The sequence below is a fragment of the Anser brachyrhynchus genome (assembly GCF_964034855.1).
Source record: "Anser brachyrhynchus genome assembly, chromosome: 3".
NCBI lineage: Eukaryota > Metazoa > Chordata > Aves > Anseriformes > Anatidae > Anser > Anser brachyrhynchus.
In genome coordinates this window covers 116,954,379-116,978,731 of record NC_137696.1, presented here as the reverse complement: position 1 = coordinate 116,978,731, position 24,353 = coordinate 116,954,379, and the positions used below count along the sequence as shown (strand labels likewise).

Genomic DNA, 24,353 nt, shown 5'->3' with positions numbered 1-24,353 from the left:
ATTTCTGATATTTATTATTCCAAGTGAGATGATGAAGTTACTTTTCTTTTCCATACAAAAGTGGGTGCAGTGAAAATTGTGTGCGAGTTGCCTGCACATTTGTGTTTTGAAGGGTTATTGATGTGAATAGCAGGTGAAGTGTAAAGAAAAGGCTCCAGCTGTTTCTTGTTTTTGAATTCTTCCTTGGTGCAAGCACCGAGAGTAAATACTGGAATAGGAAAAGTTAAAGTCATAAGTGTCCCAGTTACACTCAAAGAGAAAAGAATTAAAACCCTTTTTTGCTGGTGTGCTATGCAGTTCTGCAACGCTGATTTTATTCACACATAGTGCACAGCTGTTTATTGAGTCTGACCCTTGAGGGGACGCCAAAGAAACACTGGAAATGAAACCACTCAGAAAAGACAGTTTTCCTTTCCTGTTTACTTGATAGATGTTTCATATTAAAAAACAACAACAAAATCAGAAAAAGGAAACATTTCTTATATAACAGTGACTTGCAAATCATTGTTTCAAATATTAGCATAATTATTTCAATACTTCTGATGTTTTTCCCATCTTACTCTCCAGTTGCTTTGACTAGAAATGAAAATAGTGAAGCTACTGTTGTTATTGTTCAGGAGACTGTAAAATAAAACTAAGCAATGCTGTCCTTTATTAGAATGATTTAGTAACCAGACCATCTCACTTTTTTCTACTGCCTTAAATGTTACTATAACCAGCCTTAAATACATCATTGCTATTCTGTTTGATTGTTTTGTCAGAATAAGAAATATAAAATACATAATGGATTCAAATAAAGAGAGATTGAAATGCGGTGAGCACATTCAAATCCCTGCAGATCCAATTTTGTGGGTAGGGAAGATGACTGTGAAGTGTTGCCTGAGCATTTTTAACTACAGACTCCTGTAGACCCACCTTACTTAATACAGTCCTTCTTGAAACAAATAGTCTCATTATTGGGATATAAAAATTTAAATAAAAATGGGACCCATCATTTTGCAATTGAAATTTTTAATAATAGTGAAGATAATAAATGTCTTAAAAATGATGCCTTTGACACCTCACCCCTTTCTGCTTGGATGCTTCTAGCCACCAATGACAGAAATCTTCACAGGTGAAAGCAACTTCCGCAGCTACCAATTCTTCATTTGGTATCAGACAATTCATTAAAACAAGAGAGAAATGTTATCTATTTTAAGTGGTAGACTGCTATACTTCAAGACTTTTGAGGTAACTCAGATTTAAGATTTTCTTTTCATGTAGTTTATACTGCTATTGATTCAGTTCTAGTATGTGTGTCAAAAAATCAAATTTTAAGTCTTTGAATAAAGAGAGAGGAGTGGTCAAGTGAATGGAGGAAAGAGAAATGTTCTTCTCCTAAAGGACAGCAGGGTAAAATCGTAAACTACTTTGAGAAAGCTACAGCAAAAATAGTGGTTGAACCTCCAAAAGGTTTAAAGAGCCAGGTCAAGAGGACTTGCTGGAACACAAAATCCAAGCTACAACCAGAGACAGAGCTGTCAAGAGCTGTGATGACAGTTCAAACTCAAAGTTGCTTAAAGAGCGAGCTAGTGCAAGGACTGAATGATGAAACAACTGGAAAAGCAATTTGTAGATCTTTGAATTAAGGAAGATGAATACATGCAAAATATTTTCCAATGGGATGGTCAGTTGGCTATTACAGCACTGGTATGAGAAATGCAGATTTTAATTAAAAAATAATTGGCATATCCAGTTCAGAGTTAGTGAGAAATGTTTCTCAATGTGATAACTTTCAGATTATTGCAAGAAGACAAACTGGTACAGGTTTTTCTTCTTCCTTTTTAAGCCATCTAAGCTGGAGGTCAAATGTTTGGATAAAAGTAAGTCTATGCAAATTTGCCTTTTGTTGTACTTAGACTATCTTTTCCTATTATAATATTTCTGAATTTTGTGTTAAAGTTATAATGCTCTTAATCTTCTCCTCTGTGATATCTACAGCAACAAGGACAATGGTGGAAACCTTCAGCCTGAATAGTTCAGCAGCTTAGGCCAGCACATGCATTCATCAAATGCAAATAATGTCAATGTCAGTCTGTGTTATTCTGATTTATTTCAACAAATCTCAAAAGCTATATTTAAAAAAAATAATCTCAGTAAGTGGTTTAATATTTTGCTGCAATTAATGCTCTTCTTTGGCTTAAGTATACTGTCCAATCATTAAATAAGCTCTTCCAATCTTAATGCCCTTTCCGGAATCCATTGAAAGTCTTTTCCTCTGAAATACACAGAAGCAACTAGTGCAAATTTAAAAAGAGGGGAAAAGAGTTAAGACCTGCAGATTATGTAACTGTCTCCTTTTATAAATGAAATCTCAGTTTTTAAGAGTATCATTGAATCATAGAATATCCTGAGCTGGAAGGGACCCACAAGGATCACGGTGTCCAACTCTTGTCTCTGTACAGGACCACCCAAAATCAGACCACATGTCTGAGAGCGTCGTCCAAACACTCCTTGAACTCCAGCAGGCTCGGTGCTGTGACCAGTGCCCAGGGGAGCCTGTCCCAGTGCCCGACCACCCTGTTGTTGAAAATTTTCGTAACATCCAAACCTGAATTTACCTAAGAGTAACCACCTCACCTTGAAGAGCTGTGAATTGCACCACCATAGAAAGTTTCTTAAAGCTAAAATTGGTAAGAGGATGAACCCTATAGTTGTGAGCACAGGCTTTCCCTCACTTAAAATTTCACACCAACACTGGCACCAAAGGAATTGCTTTTCTGATACAACATTATGAGGGAAACAAGGCTATTTTCAGATCTTTATTTTTAAGGGCTAGATTCTCCTCCTTCTAACCATGTTGAATTGTCTTACTGCACAAACAACCCACTCTAAGATACTGATAAAGAATAATAAAAGCAGGAGAACCTGCCCTTAGAGTGTTTTATGTATCATTCATATACAAACAGCACATTGTTTTATCATTAACTACACGGCTCTGCATTTATTTTAAAAGTCTTTGGTTATTTTTCTAAGCATTCACGATTCACAATTAAGTCCTTACAAAGCCAAACTGCAAAGCACCAAAGAAGTGGCTGGAAGCTTAAAAAAAAGAAATTCATAATAAAAATAAAAGCATAACTTTCTAATGGCAGATGGCCAATTAACTACACTGAATGATGTCATCTGATAACTGCATGGAATACCTTTCAAAAGTTGTTCTGTATCTCAAGAGAAAATTATGAGATTAATGCGGATAACAAGAAAAAAAGTCCTTACTGTTGAACAGCACAAAATGCTGAAAACTAGAAGCCCATCCAGACCTACTTGCCTTAAGGCACTCCAATTCTTGTCAACAGCACACAAGGGACAATTGCAACAAAGCATCATATTTAGATGTAGTTGCAACCCTACAGCAGAACCTACCAGGTACATGTTCACAATTTTAAAATAATTGCAGTTTTCGTACCCCATCAAGAGGTACTCAAAATCTGTAGCAAATTCCTTAATTTCCCAGGAACCATACATCAGAAATCAAACCAGTTGATCATAAAAGTCCTCTGAGATCTTTAAAACTGGATTTCTAATATTTGTGAACTTCGCTTTAATTTTTCCTTCTTTTGAAACAGGGGGTTAAATTCATGCTTGTTGTTGTTATGTAGCTGCAAATAATATTTTAACCAAGGAACGAGTTAGATGTAGCATAGCAGCATCCCTGATGAGAAAGGGAAGAATGGAAGACATTTTCCTTACAATCAGCAACAGGCAGCGAGAACCTCCTTGGCATCACCTTTTTACTTTCAGAGCACATCCTTCCGTTCCATAACTCCCTCCCTGTGCTACAACCAAACATTTGTCTTGTCCCCAGGCCCAAAGCAGATGTCACTGGCCCTGTCGTGAGCCTTAACTCCACTTACTCTTTCTTTTAAATGCAGAGTTTTTTAAAAGTATCTTCTGGTGAGATATGCCACAAGAACCAATGGGAGAAAGAAGGGATGCCAAGCCTAAATTCCTTCAGGATGAAAAACTGGGAATAAAAAATAACCACATTGAAGTGTACAGCCACACAGAGCTGTAACCCCAAAGAGATCCCTCTGCTTTCCATTCTCACTAGAGCCTCATTCCTCACCTGCCTGCAGTTTTCACTGCTTTTTCACATCACTCTTTCCCATGCACCCATTTATACCATGTCTATACATGTCTATATATTTTTTTTAAAATCCAAGATCACCTCATCTTCATTTTTCTGGCTAATCTTCCGCACAAACTAAGCAATCTGATTCACAGTTTTATCCTTCGTTCCCTTCATTCACTTCCACTCAGCATCCACATTTACTCACTTCTCATCCCTTTCCAACTAACCAGTCCATAGCTGAAAAATGGTATTACTGCTGATCGGAGAGGAATAGAGCAGTTTTATCCTCCTGCCCCACTGCTGAAAGTCCACAGACAGATTAGTTAGAGGGCAACAAGTCCTATTCATTGCATAAAAATAGAAAGAAAAATGGTGGAAATCCAATTTAGTATTATTCTCCTCCATATTAATACATAAATAGCTTGAAAACCAATTTCCTCCATAAATTTGACGATTGTTATAGATGATGCTGCCTATTAGTATATGCATTTAAGGACTTCCACTTACAGAAAAGCATGCAATTATGTCTTTGCTATTAACTATGCTACACAAAGATAAATGTTATTTAAACCTGCTGCAAATTCCAAAGGCCAAAGAGTTTTCATAACTAGGTCATTTAAAATGAAAATAATTCAAGATTGGTCACTTAAAAAAGCAAAATCAGGCAGATGGAACATATTTAATTTTAGCAAATTCCATCACTTCATAAAACAATTCAGCATTATGTTGCTAAATCTTACACTATACGCTTCTTTTTTTTTTTTCCTCCCCAGAATTAAGACTTCGCCTCCTCAGATCAGCTTGGGAAACTTTTCACTGCAAGAATTATCTATAAGAAGAACTGAAAAATAAATGGGATTATTTTATTTTTGTGCAAATGGCTTCTTATGCCGATAACTTCTTTTGTCTTTTGTATCTTCAGTTCAGGAATAGTTAATGAAAAGTCTCCACCTGGTGGCCAACCGTATTTTGGTGAAATAGGAACATTGTGCTACCTGTCCAGCACACTTTTTCAATCTCTTACCGACTTAGTCGAATTGTTCTTTCAACTTTTTTTCCGATTAAATAAGGCCAAAAATGGGTTGTGGATACAATATTATCTCCAGCCTACAGTGATATTCACAGGTGCCTCCCACATTTGTAATTTCACAGTCATTCTGATCAGTACACTATTTTATCTGCGTCTTGTTACTCGGTTTTATACGCACAATCCTCAAGGAGCCCAAGCAGGCAGAGAAAAACTGAGCAGTACACAACACAAACTGAAAAACTCTGCAAATACCTCCTGAGAGGAACTGAAAATTTCACAGCACATTTGGAGACAACAAATGGAATCCCCTCTAAAATAAAGAGAAACAAGAAAACAGTAATTAGGGGGAAAAGATAGTTGGTCAAAGAAAGCTCTGAAAATTCATCTACTAGCATCATCGGAAGTGGCAAAATCTAATGGTGATTTTAAAGAAATTTGTTTGTGGATTCCCATTTGCCAGATGTGAATGGTCACTTCAGTGCCACAACATATGACAACATACCATCTGGTGAGGAAGACAATTTGGCATCACGTGATTGAAGTTTAATAATTATTAGGAAAAAAATTAATTCCAAGTAAGAATTTAAAAAACATAGTCATCGTCTAAATGTACCATAAACCACAGTTTTCTCTTGTTGAAAGCACTACAATTATTTTGTAAACTTAATGAAAATACTAGAAAATTTCATTTTCAACAACTTAATTTCCCCCCCTTTAAATCTTCTTTGAAACACTCTTGTGCCTGATCCAGCTCTTCATCATTAACCTCGTGTTTTCAGCATCTCTGCTCAGCTAAGCCCATTACTTGTGTAACTGCTCATTGATTTTGACAGGGACAAAAATAATAGCATGCCATAATCACCAGGACAGCTTTGGACTTGATGATCCAAAATTAAACAAATGTCTACACTCCCTTTGGCATCAGCTATCAAATCATAACTTGGAGCAGATACTGTGGATTCACATTGGAGTACTGCAAATTTATAGCCCATGGGTCTTTTAGTAATTTTGAGAGTTTATACTCCAACTTGCAAAAAAGACAGAATGCTGTAAAAAGCATTTCTAAAGCCACCCTAGAAGAAACTGTCTCATTTCTAATGTAGATTTCTATAAACACTACAAACAAAGAAAGCTCAGATCATACATGCCTTATGAGCTTTCAGTGGAAACTAATGTAGGGATCACTTTAAAAAAAATAAAAAGGGGCATTGAAGAGCTTCCGTGTGAACAGGACAGAGAAATTCTGTGTAACTGTACAATGCTGCTCTTCCCAGAACAGCAGGTGAGAAGACCAAAGTGCCATCTCAGGCAGTCACTGATGCGTGTGAAACCATTTCCTGCACATTGCTGGGTGGTTCTTGGCCTGCAGGAATGTCGCTTTCTTTGCCAGGGTTTGCAAAAGTGGAAGAACATACTGTCTAATTGATTTCAAATTAATTTGTTGTCAAATCTAGCAGCACGGTTTAGATTTGGACTGCTGCTAGTAGGACAAGAAGGTAAGGGGTCTAATCAGGATAAGATCATTTATGTTGCAGCCATCGCAAACACCATAAGCTCCCCTGGCAGACACCGGAGAGAAGTGTGTGCTTTTGGGGAGCAATTCACCCAACCTATTTCAGACATCTCCTTTGGAGTGAGATGCATCACAACACAAAAGTCTGTTTCTTTCCATTTTATTAAAAAAGCCTGTGGTAATTAGCTCAAATTCAGATGTTTACATTCCAGCTGAAGTCTTTCACATCCATTTCAGAAAGTGTGAAACCCCATTTCGTGAGAGTAGCCAAACACAGAGATGACTGTCAAGCCAGGCTCAGTTTATAAAAGGGAAATTTGGAATAGCTGTGGTTTCTGCTCTAAGAACCACCTCAAATATTTATTTAAACTAAGGCCTACCATTGCTGAGATGAGCTTTCTGAACACTGCTATAGATGTCTTCTGAGATGGGTCTCCTACATCCTTTTGTTTTGGGACTGTTCCACTTCCTATGAAGTACTTATATAGCCACTGAGGCAGAGAACAGACTCAACAAATATACCTGGATTTTTACTGCGCAGCTTCAAAATTAACCTCCAGGCTCTCCTGTGTACCCATCCAAACCATAAACCAAGTATTACAGAAAGGGGAGCACCTACAAAATATCATATAAGAATGAACAGGACTTTCCCAGAAGGACCACATCACAGAATAAAATATTTCAGAAGCAAAATATACCTCTGAGGTCACCTCCTTCAGCCTCACAGGAAACAACCTAAGCTTGTTCCTTTCAGGCAATTCATCTAATCTAGTTTTAAATAAGCCATATAATGAGGCTTCTACAGCTTCCCCTGGGAACTTATTCTACAATCTAATAGAACTCATTTTCAGGAAGTTTAAATTATTTTTAATTTCCTCCCATTACTTCTAGTTATATGTATTATACTTCATACAGTAAACCTTTGAAATACAGTAAATAGCCCCCTTTAAAAAAAAAAAAGCACAGCTAACCCTCACCATCATTAATCTGATGAATTTCAACAGTTTTCTTTTACAAATGAATTTCATTCTGATGAAACGTTTCAAAAGTAAAAAAACAAGCAAAATTTTTTCTATTTATAACCATATAACAGATATAACAATGTTGTAATGTTCTACAAATGTAACCCACTCCAAAATTAGAGTTATTAGTACCGAAGAAATTTATCAAGTATGTCTATTCCCTTAAATTGAAAACCCTGCTTGTTGAAAAAGATTCAGAGTACAGAACATCTTGAAAAGTGGAAAGGGACAGAAACTTGCTGTAAGATTCTTACTGCCTGGATGGAATAAACAATCATTGACAAAACAAACTCCTGGTTTATTAAGAAGCCCTACTTAGCTCAGCCAAATGTACCTTCCTAAGCACACATACCTGTATAAAGCACGTGCTGGGAAAAAAAGCTATTATATCAAAAGTCTCAAAACTGAAGGAAATAAAGCAGGGAGAGTGGTTTTGGGTATTGTAGTATATTGTCTGTCGTCATTAAATCACATTATGATGGTACCCTAGTGTTGACAGCCCTACTAAATTAAATTTGTTCCCAGAGAATGGCATGGAGATACTACATCTCTACTATGTCATCAAGCACGTACGTGCATTGCTATACATTACCTAGACTGAATGCAGTACAAAGTCTACACCACTGCCCAGATTGGAGCAAGCTCTCCACATGAAACCATCCCTTCCCCAACTATCACCTGAACTAGTTCAGGTATGTCTACTATACACTGTGCATAATCCAAGAAAATAATAGTTATGAGTAGCTAAGGTTGGAACAGACTTGTCTGACCCCCACTCAGTGCAGGACTAGCTTCAGAGCCTGGGTGGGTTGTCCAGGGCCTCGCTCAGTCAAGGCTTGAGATCTCTAAGGAATGGAAAATACGGAGCCTCTCCAGGCAGACTGCCAGTCTTGTTGGAAATCCTTTTTTTTCTTGTATCTGACTGGCATTTCCCTTGCCACAATTTGTGTCCATCATTCCTCAACCTTCTTCTGTAAAATGCTGCGGCCTGTGAAGAGTCTGTTTTCTCTCTAACTTCAGTTTAGGTCTTTGAAGAGTGATCTAGCCCTGTACCAAGGCAGACCTTCACCTCACCACACAGCCACGCTGCTCACTCATATTCAGCCTGTTGTCCATCAGAAACCCAAACACCTGATACTGGATACATTTTTTTTTGTTGCAGAGCTGCATTCTAGCCAGTTGGTCCCCAGCTTGTACTGTTGTACAAGACAGTTCCATCCCACTTCAATACCAGAAAGCATCAACTTTTGGTGGAAACAAACATAAAAGTGAGCAATAGGTTTAACTTTTACAATACACCAGAATATTTCTGATGAAAGCTAACAGCATGAATTAGGGTGCATGGACTACGTTTAATAAATTCTGACAAGGGGCATTAGGCGGAATGGTAGTGTTCAGGTTCAGACTTGTTATTTAAAAAAACCTTGCTCAGCAGCTGCTGTACCTGCAGGCCCCTGCAGTCACAAGCTGCCTTCCTGTCTGATATCCCAACTCCCCAGGCACTCGGAGCTGCGCTACTAAACATGTCCTGAACTATTTCAGCACCTCAGTGCTTATCTCCCACGTACACACAGCCGGAATCCAAGTCAGGGCCTTTTTCAGCATACATCCTTTAGGAACCAAGCACTCAAAACTGGTGTTCTTTCTTACTGCCTAGCTCTTAGGGGTCCACACTTACAATAAGGGTACTCTGAGTGAACACCCCATATAAACAGCATGGGACAGTGCTTTTTAGCCTTTTTTTCCTCCAAGAGTTGCCTGAGAAGAGGGTAGCAAATGCAAAGGAATAGCTTAATTGTTAAAACATCCAACCAGGAAATGAGACATTTTCAGTTTGAGAGTGTCCAAAACCGTACCTTCCATCACCAAGCTATAACAATAAGGTCATTTTTCATTCCTTCCTCTCAAAACTGTTTCACTGTGGATAAATTAGTGAACGCATCACAGAAGCGAGGCTTTAGAGCACATACCTTAACCCCTGTATTTCTGTGCCCTAGCAGCTAAGCTATAAAACCATGCCCTCTCCCTTCTGTCCCTCCCAAGTACTTTGACACACTGCTATACAGCTTCAGTAAGAAGGGAAAATGTTTTTTCTCAAAATGTCATACAATCTGCAGGAGCTTTTACTTCTGGCTGTGGTTTAGTAGGAATTTGTTCTTGGAACTCCTAACATCAAAGCCAGTGATGTAAACAGCGCACATTATAGGAAAAATGAGCATTATCTTATGTTTTATGAATGACTGCTCACTACGTTGAATAAGCTATCTGTAGATGTAGCTCAGGAAAATACACTGCATCGAGAGAAGTGCCCACTTAGATGTCACACCAAGCCAACTTCAGGCAGCCGGCTGTCAGAGCAGACTCCACAGCCCGCACCATGACAAGACGCAGATGTTTCAGGACACGCTCCAAATGATTCGTGAGTCTGAAGGGAGAACTGCCTAAAGCAGCCGACCTGAAACACCAAGCACAGGCACCTGAGATGCCACCCCTTCCTCAGCCACCTTATGCTGCAGGTAGGTGGTTCTTCAATCCTCTAGCTCCTCATGAAATTAGAAGCCTAATTTGTCTCATATTGAAGTTTCACCTTTTAAAGCACATAAGGTGGATAAACTCTTTTATAAAGCAGGCTGGTACATTCAATCCAACTGGAGAAAATACAAAGTTCATTCTCTATTTCCGACCAAAGTTGATTTTTTCCCCCCTCAGTTCTTTCAGGTGTGTGCTTTAGTCCCAAAGGTATCAGTCATTCAAGTTCTCTTGCTGGAGGTGCCCTGCTTTGCAGAAAGGATGCAAAATTAATTAGGGAAAATAAAGGGTGGAAAACAGAGAACATGACTGGATTATGGAAGTCGTAGTGCCTGCTCCCCTAGCTGCTGCATCAAGGAGTGTTTTACATACAAATGCCGAAGAATTCATTCGAGCAGAAACTGGAGCATAGGTTTCCCCCTGCCCAAAGAATTGTCTAGCTCCTAGACTTGACTCCTGTGGCTGGAGAAAAAGAGACGTATCACAGCTCTTTAATACTGTACAGTATAATCTTTGTACAGTAAAACAGCTTCAAGGGGGGGAATAGCATGCTTATCGCCTGAAGGTGGGAAATGAGGGTCTGAACCCTTGGAGGCAAAAGGGGGAATACTGGCTTAATGCAAAAGTAAGTGAAATTCCACGTTATATGGAATGTCAGATTAGAGGAGATCAGTGGTTCCATGGCTTTAAAGAAAATGAACGTAATTAAAAAGCTTGATCATGTATTTTGTGTTAAGTTCAAGCTCCTATGAAATCAGGGTGATTAAACACTAAAGAATTAATCGGAATCAAAGTCTGTCAAATAGTGTTTTTGCTCTCAACACCTTGGTATTCCTTTAAAGTAGAAAAAAATATTAAACTCATTTAAACCCCACTTTTACTCCATTTCCTTTTATTTGCAGCATAATAATTTCACAGAACTAGGTCTGGTTATACTCGAGGGTCACCCAGTTGGATTCCTGATGTTTACTGCTCACTAAAAATTACACTGCAGACAATTTTAATTCCTTCATTATGCAGATCTAGACATGGTAGTCCTAGAAACCTTATTAAATCTGCAGGAATCAAGATGGCTCTCCCTAAAGTCAGTGCAGTGCTGGATAAGTATTTTCATGATTCTGCTTTCACAATGTTTATTATTCTTAAAAAAAAATCTTCCTCAGAGACAAATCAGGGAGGTTTTCAAATGTGTCTAAACAATTAAGAAATAGAAATTTACTGGGCATTAATGGAAACAAGCATTTCTAAGTTTTTTCATACCCAGTCTGCAAATAAAATACTTATATACCTAGAGAAACCATTTGGCAAACATTCTTATATCAGACCTCCCTTAAAATAACTTCCTTTTTTCCTTTCTCTGCTTAATTTAACATTTCACTTTTTCTCTGGACAGATACAACAAGATCATCACTTGAAAGAAACTTATGTAATAAATAGCTTGAAAATGCCTACCAGGAACTGTGCACAGAGCCACCAGATGTCAGTGCAGCTCAAACACGGTTAATCAGGATCAAGCAGCCTCCTCAGCCTCTGAAACATGCTTAGCAGAATTTGTCTTTGAGAGGCCCTGTCACCATACAAACACCTCCTAAACAAATCCAAAGAGGAGTTAAGCTAAAAATCACAAACTCTTTTCACATCAAGTGAAAATGACTGTTTCTGTCATTACTGGGTTTGTCAAAGAAAATGTCACAATACAAAACAGAGCTTTAGAATCGAAAAGTTGCTCAGCAGGGATGTACAGTTGTTATCGTATTCGGCAGTTTAAACATCCTCCCCAGCTCCACACCCTTGAGCCTGACTGCACCCTCAGTTTTCTGTCATGTTTGACTAAAAGAAAGCACTGGCTGACTCCATACTACACGGTGCTTGGTGACCAGCCCAGGATCACTTTCCCTCAGATAAAGAAGCAAAACTTGCTTTTCCTCTCCTATCCAGCCACCAGCATTAACAAGATGTAATGCCATTAAGTCCTCCTTTCTAACCAAGACATCTGAAATTGGTCAGTAGAATCACAACTTTTGAATGCTGGAATAAGAGCAGCGAGCATCAGAGAAAACTGACAGCCTGCAAAACTAAGATTTTGTTCCTTAGAAGATCAGTCTATAAAAGAACAATTGTGCACTGAAATGTTAAAAGAAAATGTTAAGGTAGACTAGAGAACAGATTATTTCTTAAAGACCTTAAAACAACATTGAATGTGACACTAAAAATTGAAATGCACAGATAAAATGGTCTACAAGAAATTAAGTAACCCAAATATAAAGTGTACACAATTAAGAACACTATCTTTTTAAGTGTATATTCTTACCTTTTCAGCATAATTTTGGATAACAGCTGAGATCAGCTGACCAAGCATTTCCAGTTTGACTCAACTTTAAATATGAATACATAAAAAGATAGCTATTTGTAAGAAAAAAGATGATCCCATCTCTAATCAATCCTCTATTCCACCACTTGGAAATAAACATCCTCTTTCAGTATAAAGTATGTGCTATTCAATGCAAAGCAACAAATTAGGTACAAGCCACCTCTGACACTGCAAAATTGGATACACACAATCTGGACTGTGTGCTTAGCCACGCGGTCTGAATTTTTGGATTGACTTGTGTGGTGTCAGGAGTCGGACTCGATGATCCATGTGGGTCCCTTCCAACTCAGGATGTTCTATGATTCTATGATTCTGCAGTCATTAAAAGCAATGTCAGAGGCTCTTCTGCATCCTTAAGTTTGCTTTTATGGAAGAGTTGATCACTTATTAGTTTCTAAAAGTTCTTCGTCAAGTTTTTAACTCATATTTCCTGTTTTTTCATTTGCAAACTTGAAAAACCTTCACACGTAGTGAGCACTGAAACCTAAATTTATGCCTGAAAACCTAAATAGCTATGGTTCCTGGCCCATACTAACATCTAGTAACTGGTCTGACATTTCAACAGTCTTGAATCACCACCCCATATCACCAGTAAAACCTTTTTCCTTCCCTCTGCCTTTCTTGCTAGATGAATCCTTAATCATCTCTTTCTCTCAGGCCCACAGTTTCTTCCGACACAGTTCCCTCTGGAGATAGCATAGGGCTCCTGCTAAATCAGTCAGAAAGGAGCACCAAAATCAGCAAGAGGTAGTCTTAACTAGAGAATAATGTTGCTTGGTAAGTTCCTCAAACTCAGATACATCTCACTGTATGGTTATACCATCTTACAGCTACCTTAAGAAATAAATATATATAACCAAGAAAAAGACACCCACTCCCACAAATACCAGGTAGGCTTTTGGGGACACTGTAAAATGTCAGAGCATTTGAAAAGATCACAATCTTTTTAACAGAGTTCAAATGGTCGTCAATACACACTGTACATCTTTAAAAATAATGCAAAGTGTTTCCCAAAGTAACTGCAAGTTACTTTGCAAGTATGGTATATAAAGCATACCTACCTGTCTGCCACAAGAGGCCTGGCTCCCTTTAAGGTGTGAGTTAAGAGTACAAGAGCAGCACAGAGCAGATGCATGGTGAGGGAGGCATGCATCTCATGCTAGCAAGCTGTACAAGTGAGCCCACAGAAAGGCTGTGCCATTTGTACAGCATTAAAAACTAAAACTTGATTTGGCACGCAACAGATACAATCTGCTTCACAGCTGCTGGACTAGATGGCAAGGACTGCTCTGTGGCACCATCCCACAAAGAAAGTAGAGACATAGCTTCAAATTCTCTCTAACGCATTCACCAACCACGGAGGTCACAGGAAGTTTCAAAACATTCAGAATGATTTAGGCAAGGCATGTTACGCACAGAAAATAAGCATTTTATTATTCACAACAAAAAAGCAGAATACTGTATACATCATTTTTAATTCCAAATGCAACTGGCTCTTTATCACTTTTACATACTTAAAAAAAACAAAGTAATCAATGACATGTATAAACAAATGCATAATGTACAGAAAAATATTTAGTAAGTACAACCAAATGATAAGCAATAGCTTCCAATTAAATTTTACCAAATCAAAGTAGTATTTTTACTCAGAATTATGCCTGCCCAAAGACAAATAGCAAAAGTCATCTAAACTCCCAAATCCTCTGGCAATCCCTCTCAGCTAGGTCACAAGCATAGCCTCTTCTACTACTTGGAAGGAGGATGCTGTTACAGCTGTGGCTGGGGATAGGGGAAGTGCACAACAAAGAAAGAAGACTGGGAATCAAATCCTTAGCAAGACATCCCAGCAACTTCATTTCACAATTGTAACATAACCCTATAATGCCTTTCTGATAGTTCATACAAACAATGACTAAAGCTGTTATCTTTATTTTCATTTACAGTGTAATCCTGAAAATACTTTCCCATTATCTAATCTCTACCTTAAGGAGCTTGGCCATCAGACCTGCAGAAAAGAAATGATAATTTCAAGCTAGATTCATTACGTGTTTAAAATAAAACACAGTCTTGCAAATAAAGCTAATGTGCAATTAGCAGAACATCAAAATCATACTCATAACAGCTCTTTGGTTTTTCTTTTTAAACAACCTGTCATTACTAGGCTCCATTTTGTAACATTAGGTAAGTATTGTACAGCCACCTGAGCTAAGACACAGTCTATTTTACATTAGCAAAAATCAAATTTTAAAACGTTAGTTGCACATTAATACTACACAAACAGAACTGCCATTTAAGGTATTTGGATAATCTTTTAAAAAAACAGACACCCAAGATGTGCTCTTAGAACTGAATGATAGCCAGAAGTTCGAATTACAGTTAATTAACCCTTAAAACTTTTATCCAGAGGCACTTAAACTAAGTACTACTTGGCACTACAAAGAACATAACCCCATGAAGTAAATATACAGTTATCACTCAATGTGAGTTGAGTGAGCTTTTTCATGCAGTGAAGTAGTACTTTTTCTTAATCTGCAGCCTAATTATTATTCAAATAAATGTCTTGATGGTATCTTCACACTGTCTTTAGAGACTGGAGTTCATCAGAATGACAAGTCTCAACCACTACTTCTGATAGTAGATTTACTCTGTGTGAAATCAATTTTACTTTTTGTATCATCACAGTGCTTAAAGACTTCAGTCTCACACACACCCCCCCCAGTGTTACAAGAACTCAGATCCCTTATTAGCGATGTATCAGGACCCTCTTTCCCAACACCTTTTCTGGAACTTTTATCACAAGCAGTCCTATCCTTCAGATACTTTTGTTTCATTTCTTTGCTTTACGTCTACCAGAAAAAATAAAGTTTTTTTGGCTTAGTTATAATCTGGTTCACAAAAGAAACCACAGCACTTAGAATTTGGGTAATTAGGCTGCAAGCACGTTTTGGCTGATTCAACTCCATCAACTGGAATGCGGCAGCACCTACCTGCAGAGTAGACTGCATGGCCAGCAGCAACTAAGGCACAAGCTAGATTATTCCCCTCATACAGAACATCAACCTCTAACCTCATTCCAGAGCCATAGTGCTTAAAATGGAATATGAGATCTGGTTTACTAAGAAGCTTTTGAAACAGAAGTTTGGCTTTGTCACTCCAGTATTCCCCTGTGGCAGGAACTATACCATGTAAACAGCAAGAGTAAGCCAAGTGCGGTAAATAAGACAGACTTTCCGGAATAACTTTAAGTCTATGGATTTCTGAGCAGGGGATGCTTTTCAGAAAGCCATAATCAATAAATGTAAGAACAACAGACTGACTTGTCACATCACATATTTGTACTCTGTTCCACTGTGCTTCCAGTCCAAACTGGATCAAGCAGCTGTTACCAGGAGACACAAGTTCTTCTGGCAAAGCTGGCAAGTCATCAGGAACATCAGAGAGCAGCAAAGACAAGTTTTTCATGGAATCAAATAAGTCTTCAAACTGGATGCTGAAGTTTGAAGGATCAGTAACTGCAGTTGCAAACCCAGGATACCTTCTGCCACTCTGCAGCAGTGTCCATGTGATTGAATTTATCCTGAATGACTCCCGGAACTCCATACAGTCTGTATTACTGGATTTTTCCAGTCCAACAATAGTTGTTAAGAGCTGATTCAAATATTCCTGAAGCAGAACTTTCCCTATTAAGATATCTACTTCCCAGATATGAGAAGATTCCAAATATCTCAGAAACAAGATCCTTATTCCACCATCTAGGAGTGCATTTACTACATGGACAAATGGAACCTTATTCATTTTTTTTAACCAAACCCATTCACAAAGCACAGCTTGTTTAGGAATGCTTTTCATCTCATCACTGAGAATCTTTGCATTATTTAAGGACACCATCTCATAGTTGCCATAATCTATAAAAAAAACTAGCATTAACCTCTCCCTGATAAACATCTTTATCACTTTCGATCGATACCACTTTAAGTTCCTTTCAGATTTTACCATGCACTCCAACCCTTCTTCAATGTTATCCACCGTAAGTAAACCACTTCTTTGTGCTTCTTTGACCAGCATGACATTTAAATCATTTAATATTTGCAGATTTTTAAGTAACTGTACATGAAATTCTCCACCCGCTGAAGCATTAATTATTTCTGCTCTTTCTACTTGATCAGTATTTAGATCTTGAGGAGGGATGTTTAAGCACATTTTAGAATTATTCTTCATCTTAGCAGTCTGATTTTTCCTTTGACCACCTAAGTCACTCACAGACTTTCTATCTTGAGGATTATCATTTGTAACCAGAATTTGTTTTGGCATATGTTCCCATCTAAATATTGGTTTGTTTTGCAAACTTGTCCTGCCACTTTTCTGCTGAAAGCCATCAGAGATAGATTTTCCATCACAAATTATATCTACCTTCCACTGCTCTCTATCTTGCTCTAAGAATTTGCAAGTGACTAACTTATTATTTATTTTGTTTACAAAATAGGAAGTACTTTCATTAGTCCAGCTTTCATCAGGAGTACTTTTCACTGCACTAAGGAAACAGTGAATACTGAGCCTTGGCAAAGTTAACCACTTTTTCTGAATCCTGCACATTTTGGAAAGGCTTACAACTGCTGTATTGCCATAGTCAATGAACTCAACCTCAAAGGAGTTTCCTGATTTCAGAGTTTTAATAACTGCCCTATAGTAAAAACAGTCAATGGCATGCTCTGCTAAAATGAGATCCCCTACCATGAGCTCACCTAAGCCATTGTCATGACCTATATTCAGCATGCTTTCATTTAATTCTTCTGCTAGTTGAATTATTAAGTTTTCATCCTCTGCAAAATGAATATAGAAACTCGATGGACTATTTATATGAGAAATATACCCTGCTACTTCAGAATTCACCTGAATATCACGTTGAGGAAGACTAATTAATTTTGGAATATTTTCATTATCCCTTTCCTGCTGACCTGTATAATTTAGTTGTTCAGTACAAGATTCAGAGAGAGCATTTACAGTTATTTCCTTTAAACTTAAAGAAGGATGACATGGTGATTGAGAAGCAGACGTTCCATCCAGAGGTTCCTCTCTGTGCTCCATAGCAGCACTGTAAGGTTTTAGAAAACCTGGTTCTTCACTGCCCTCTGAAGTTACCAGCTTTGAGGACCCACAACACTGGTTTTGTGTTCTACATGTAATTTGCTCTTCATCTCCAAAATTCTGTCCGTTATCTGCCTGGTAATACTTATTGTCTGCTTGAAATTCCAGTTCATTTTTCAACTGAATCCTTTCAGGACTTTTAATATTTACTTCACCATTATTTTTGTTATCTATGTGTTGTATCACTCCATAACTTCCAACAAATTGTTCGGTATAATTTGTCACATAAGCCAATTCTTCCAATATTTTTTCTTTAACTTTCTGACCTACTTGGAGCTGTCCATCATACAACTCCACAACAATCTGGCCATCTGATTCTCTGGATACAATTACAGCTTTCAGCAGCTTACCAAGGAAAGTTTCCTCAAACCATCTAATAACCCTTGCTGGAAATTTTGCATCCTTAAGATCTGACAGACAGCATTTAATGGCTTGCATGGGTGTGAATATTAAGTCAGTGGCAGAGTCTGGAATAGGCATCAATTGGTCTCTCTCTACCATATGCTTATTTCCAAAATCCACAAAGTCAGCACATAGATAGGATGTTGATTCCACAGGAAAAACCAAAGCTCTATAAAACAGACCATCTTCAAAATATCTGGCTATACATAATCGCGTACTGATGGTATCATATTTTGCATGATTTGCCATCTTACTTATTTCAGTAACACTTCCCATCAATGCCTCTATCGTTTCACTGTTTCGATTAAGCTGGCAATAGAATTTTGAAGGGCTATGTATGTGAGTTATATAAACCTCCTCCTCGCTTCCAATTTCTATATTAAAAGATGAGTAATAAAAACTGTACATGGAACCCAGAGGTGCAAGTCTTTGCAATCCAATATATTCAGACCGGTTGAGTCCACATTCCTTGAGAAACTCCTCCGCACTAATATACGGAGTCTGTAAGTCAACTATATTGCATAAACAGTTTGGACTTAAAAGAATTAGAGCGCAGACAGTGCAAGTCAGTGGTCCTCTAGCAGCAGAAATGAAGTCGTTAAAATGTCTACACTTTTCTTCAGGCCAATTAAGTGCATCAATCTGTAAGGGTACGTTTTTAAGCACGCACTGAAAGGCTTGACTTTCCAGAGTTAGGAAATCTGGAAGGACAGCTTGAAGATCATTAAGTAGAACTCTTTCCCGATAACCGTAGTCTACAAAAAACACATCAACTTCATTTGCGGACACTTGCTGCAAAACACTAGCTCTGTACCATTTCCCATCTTTGGGACACTTAACAACACAGGCAACCTGTCCAGTTTTGTAAGGAATGGTATGCTCTTTATAGTAAGTCTGGATTTGCTTCATTAAAGTATTTAGCTCTGGCAGTTTACTCTGCAACTGGCATGAAAACTCTGCTGGGGAAACACTGTAAGAACACACCACTTCAAAAACAGCTCCTGGTTTAAACACAAGCTCTTTATAAAGTATTTTTTTCTCAGGTACTGGGACCTGGGAAAATGACTGAGACCTGACCTTATGATTTTCAGAGAGAGCATCTTTTCCAAAAGAGGACAGTGTCACTGATTTTCTCAGCCTAGAAGACGTGCTTAATGTTTTTTCCTTTTCAAATACCTGTCTATTTTGTAATACATTGTTTTTACAAATATCAGAGGTACACCGTGCATTTATATATTTTTGCTTTAACTGGAGGGGATTCTGGGCTTGACGTTTTTTTGACAGATTTAGAGCAGAAACTGGTCTTCTTTCCCAGTATTCTGCATATCCAGCCTGAGCCATAAGTGCAGCAACATTACTTTCCTGCACAGCATTCCTGTACTGTGCATTAACAATATATTTGTTATTTTGCTTTCCAATGACCTGAAACAGCAGCAGTTTGTTAAATACAATCTGTTTGAAGAAATCAGTTTCCTTTTTAACCCACACATCTTCAACAGGAAAAGTGCAAGCAAGTTCACAACACATAGCTAAAGCCGGCAAAGCAGCAAACTCTGGAAGCAATGTTTTCACATCATAACAGGGAACTGTATCTGTATTCCCAAAATCTAAAAAGTAGACAGTAACACTTACATGAAGCACTTCAGTGACAACACCCCGATAATAATGCATATCTTTGCTATACCGGGCACAGCACAGTAATCCAGGTTCTGGGTTTTCAAGGACCCAGTCACCAGCTCCACAGTGGTTATATGCATCTGCAATATTTTTCATGAGGGCTCGAAATTCTTTCTGATATGCACATGTCTGAATCCAGAAGTTGGATGGATTTATGACATACACCACGAAAGCAGTATAGGAACTATTCACTTGCATTTTTACTCTTTTGCAGTGTTTTGATAAAGACCCATCCCATTCAGGTAAGCAGTTCTTGGTCTGTTTATTTCCAGTGCGATTTTTAGATGAACTCCAGGCACGTGCTTTGTAGCTTACACCAATGCTAGAGATTTTTGTTTCCAAAGGTGAGACAAATGATGCACCCGCCTCATTCAAGTTCTCTGGATGCTTAACATTAATTCCAAAATTTTGATTTTGCAGCGTAATATAATACAAGTGTTTACTGGCATTGAATAAATCAACACAGACACACACAGAAGTCTGTCCTGTCAAGGCCTGTATAAATCTTTTCAGCTGAAGATTTATTACTGCTTCATCCTGATTCCCAAAACAAGACAGCGCACATGGAAATGAAATCATAGGCAGTGACATGAACTCTACTTTAAGTTTCTGAACACAACTAGATGGCACAGTTTCGATACTACCTAAATCCATAAACCAGACTTCCACGTGGTTGGGCTGCAGCTGTTTTATCACTCCTCTATGCCATTGTCCATTTTGCCTTTTAGCAGCACAAAGTAGCCCTAAACTATCAAAAGATGTATTATTCTCTGTACTGATAGCTTCGTAGTACAAACACATAGCTTCTGTCAAATTTTCCAGCTCTTTCTGCCGTTCCTGTATCTGACAGTAAAATTCACTCAGGCTTATTGCAACAGTTATTTTTACATTTACTTTACTACCAGCTGGTAGACATGGAAAGAGATCTGGAACTGGCCAAAAGTCTGATGGTTTCTCAGAATTACTAAAAGTAAGCAATTCCTGGACTGGACGTTTCTGTTGCAACAACTGTGGCATTCTCTTAAATGTTTCTGGTGGAAACACTTTCAACATTTCTACAATGAGACAAAAAGAATCTCCATCGATAAGTTTTCCTAACTGCAGTTCAAGAATATCACTAATGACCTTTGGTACTTCCAGAATAAAAAGTTGGTACGATGTAACAGATTTCACATGACCTGTAATCTGCAATCCTACCAGTGATGAAAAATAGTTTATGGCTTTTGGACCCCATTTTTCTCCAAGAGGAAGTATGTTAGCAAAAATCCCCCAAGCTACTTTTGGAGGTAGCTGAAAAAAATCATCACCAGCAGAAGCAATATGTATTTCCTCAACCACTAGCACCTGTCCAGTGTCTATAAGAAAGGCCTTACAGATATTCTCTTTCTTTTCCAGAACTTTTCCTCTATGCCATTTTCCTTCCGCATCTTCCACCAAACAAGGTCCACCAATGTCAACGTTATCTTTTACTTTGAACACACGTTGCATTTCATTTTGCAGTATGTGGTAGTCAAGTTCACACCCCACCTTGCATTGACCTTTGAATACTATGACCACGCATTCTGGATGGCACTCTATATGAGTGATCTTCAGATTCATATCAACTACTTTTGGTGAAGGAGTCAGAGATTTCATTCTGTCTGCAAAGAGAAGGAGCAAGATCAGCCTGACAATTTTCCGTATTTCCTTTATTAACTAATTCCTTATATGAAATTTGTTTTTAAAATGTTTTAACAGCATATTCTTACAGTTCTGGCTAGAACATATACTGAACGTGTAACTGTCACGTTTTATGCTACTGTAATATACTTGACACAATTGTCTTTTTACAAAGATATTCAGGTAATAACTGAAAAAAGTACCTCTAGAGCTGCTCTCATTGCTGCAGTCTACATTTCTCACTTGAGCATAATTTATCATCAGAAAGTGGTTCCCACAATGATAAAGAGAACTAAAGATATCAGATACCTTGGTAAGGGGAATCACAAAGGTAGGAAGGGAAGGGGGCAGATAAGACCAGGAAAATACCTGTTTCTTTTTGAAAAAAATGTCTTTCTGCTCAAAAAAAGTGGAAGGCAATTCATGTCCTTTATAAATCTCTGGTGATCTGATCTGTATCCAATAAATTCAACCGCAGTGGTCTCCAAAGGAGATCCAGAGTATCACTGTACTAGACCTGCAGTTACATGAATTTACCTGGAGAAGTATTTCTAGATTATTTCTCTTTCTTTTTAATATAGGAATTACCAAGGACTTCTTTTCACACTGTGCTCTTTTTATGTGACTTTTCATGTGAATCATTTCTTCAAACCAACGACGTCTAATGCTCTGATTTACTGTTTACTTCATCTTTTGAATTATATTCATTACACTATCACATATAGCTTTAGCTTATTTTAAGTTTTCTTAATTGCAAGGACATACAGAATACATTATCTATGTCTAACATTTCTGCCATGCCCATCAACTAACAATTGGGTCAAATATGTTTTGTACTGTCTTAACTTGTAGTGCTCTGTAACATCTGGTTCTGACAGTTTAAATACCCTCAAACCATTCAAACTATGCCTTGACCTTCATCTATAATTTGGTCTTCAAGATCAGTTTCCATTTTCATCCAAATTTAGACATTTCAATGGATCTGCAATTCCACATTGTTTAAAAAGGCAATACATGCCTATAATTTAACCAAGAAACTCTGTGAACTAAACCACTGTTCTAACCAAGTAATTATGGCAGTCAATGTCTGTCAAATGCAAAGACAGCTCATAAACACACAAAATGGGCAAAACATGCTTGATCTATGACTTTTTACATAACATTAAAAGTGAAGCTTTCAATTTGAACTAGAAATTATTAGTACAAGACTTTCCTCATCTTGCAAACGATTTTTCAACAGAATTGGAATAGAAGCTCTTATCGCAGGCATACGTGAAGTAGCTAGTGATCATACATCTTCAGAAGAAACACTGATCCCTGTCGTTCTTTATTCCACTGTAAAGCTTACCATCATAGAATGGTTTGGATTGGAAGGGACCTTAAAGAGCATCTAATTCCAACCCCCTCCCATGTGCAAGGACATCTTCAGCTGAAGGAAGATGAGATGACACTGTAGATACTTGACTTTTCAGAAAATAATAAATAAATAAACACAACCAAAAGACAAAACTAACCAAAAAAAACCAACGCTCTCAATAAAAGCAGTACCAAATCCAGATGTGACTACACCTTCTTTAAGCAACCCCCCCGCTTTGTGCTTTTGCTGGTTAAAAAAAAAAAAACACAGAAAGCTAAGTTCTGGTTTTTTTTTTTTTAAGTGAATGAAAACAACCTTCAGAAAATGATCTTGTCTACCTAGCAGGCACACCTGACCGTAACAGACAGAATCAAATCACACCAGGTGCATCATCAATGCTTTGCAAATCTCGTTTCTTCCACTGTTTTCATTTGTTATGTGTTCCAATTTGGGCATCAGTGTTTTTTTCCAGTTATCATAACCCAAATAGCATCACACCAAAACAATCAAATTTTCAGAGCTCACAAAATGACTTCTTGCTCTTTACTCACCTTCTACACCAGATATGGCTTATGCTTTCAGAACATACTTCTTAGAAGCCTGAGCCCTTATAATAGCAGCTCTGCACCTCTCTAGAAGGTAATAATAAATTCATTAGAAAGTAAAATTCCTGTTGTCCTTCTCTAAACACTCCTCCTCCCAAAAACACCCTGAAGAAGTTCTTTATATCCAGTTTAATTAAAATGTTAAGATTTCAAAAAACAACATTACAAGACTGAACCCACCTTCCTAAAACCATAGTAAGACCTTTCTTCATTAGAAGTTAGGAAGAAAAAAGGGGGGAAAAAAAAAAAGAACACATAACCAGAACACTACAAATACTTGCTAAACAAGACTGGTCACACAGCTACTCTTGTTTGCTGGGCTTCAGCCAACCAAAAATCTATAATCTATCACACACCACTACAATGCAGATTTACAGAATGACAAAAGAACTTCTAAAGTGCAACCAAAAGTAGGACAGGAGTGAGAGCCTAAGGGATTTGCACACCCTCTACAGCAGCAGCTCTGCACAGGGCTGGTTGACACCCTGGCAGAAGCAGAGCGTGAAGCTGGGCTCAAACCCACAACGCACACATAACCCTCAGGCAACCGCCACCCCCGAGCAGCAGCAACTTTAACACTCACAAGTGTGAAAGGGACGTGGGAGAGCCATAACCACCAGTGCACGACCATTTCCCACCACCTCAACGCCGGACCGACGAGCAATACACCGCCGCCACCACCCGTCCCACGCCGGCAAAATGGCGGCGCACCTACTTCCTCACACACATATACACGCTCCTGGGAGGGGCGGGGCTTACGGTTGATTGGCAGCAGTGCCTTGGAGGCGCCCAACCAATCGGCACGGTGCAGCACGGAGGTGCGGCCTCCATCTTGTGCTGAGCAGGGCGGGGGGGAGGTCGGGGTTTGAGGCGTCGTCACTTCGTGGGTTTAGTTTGTTCGTTTGTTTTCTTATATTTGCTTTTTGCAG

General features: G+C 38.3%; 1 protein-coding gene across 18 annotated transcripts in view; it reads right to left on the bottom strand.

The window, feature by feature from the left end:
* The window catches only part of TDRD15 (tudor domain containing 15), a 125,566-nt gene extending 101,414 nt beyond the window's left edge, over positions 1–24,152 (bottom strand). For 16 of the 18 annotated variants that reach the window (XR_013948615.1, XR_013948616.1, XR_013948617.1 and 13 more), the window contains exons 1-2: positions 24,008–24,152; positions 23,371–23,451 (exon numbers count right to left, since the gene is read on the bottom strand). Coding sequence is in view for 2 of the 18 variants with exons in the window: in XM_080585486.1 (XP_080441612.1) it covers positions 15,454–21,438 (5,985 nt within the window). In the remaining 16 variants the exon portion in view is untranslated. Of the gene's footprint in view, positions 1–11,803; positions 21,444–22,810; positions 22,892–23,370; positions 23,452–24,007 lie in introns of those variants that run through there. The other 2 variants (XM_080585486.1, XM_080585485.1) reach the window with 2 other exon arrangements.
* Positions 24,153–24,353: the final 201 nt, after the last annotated feature.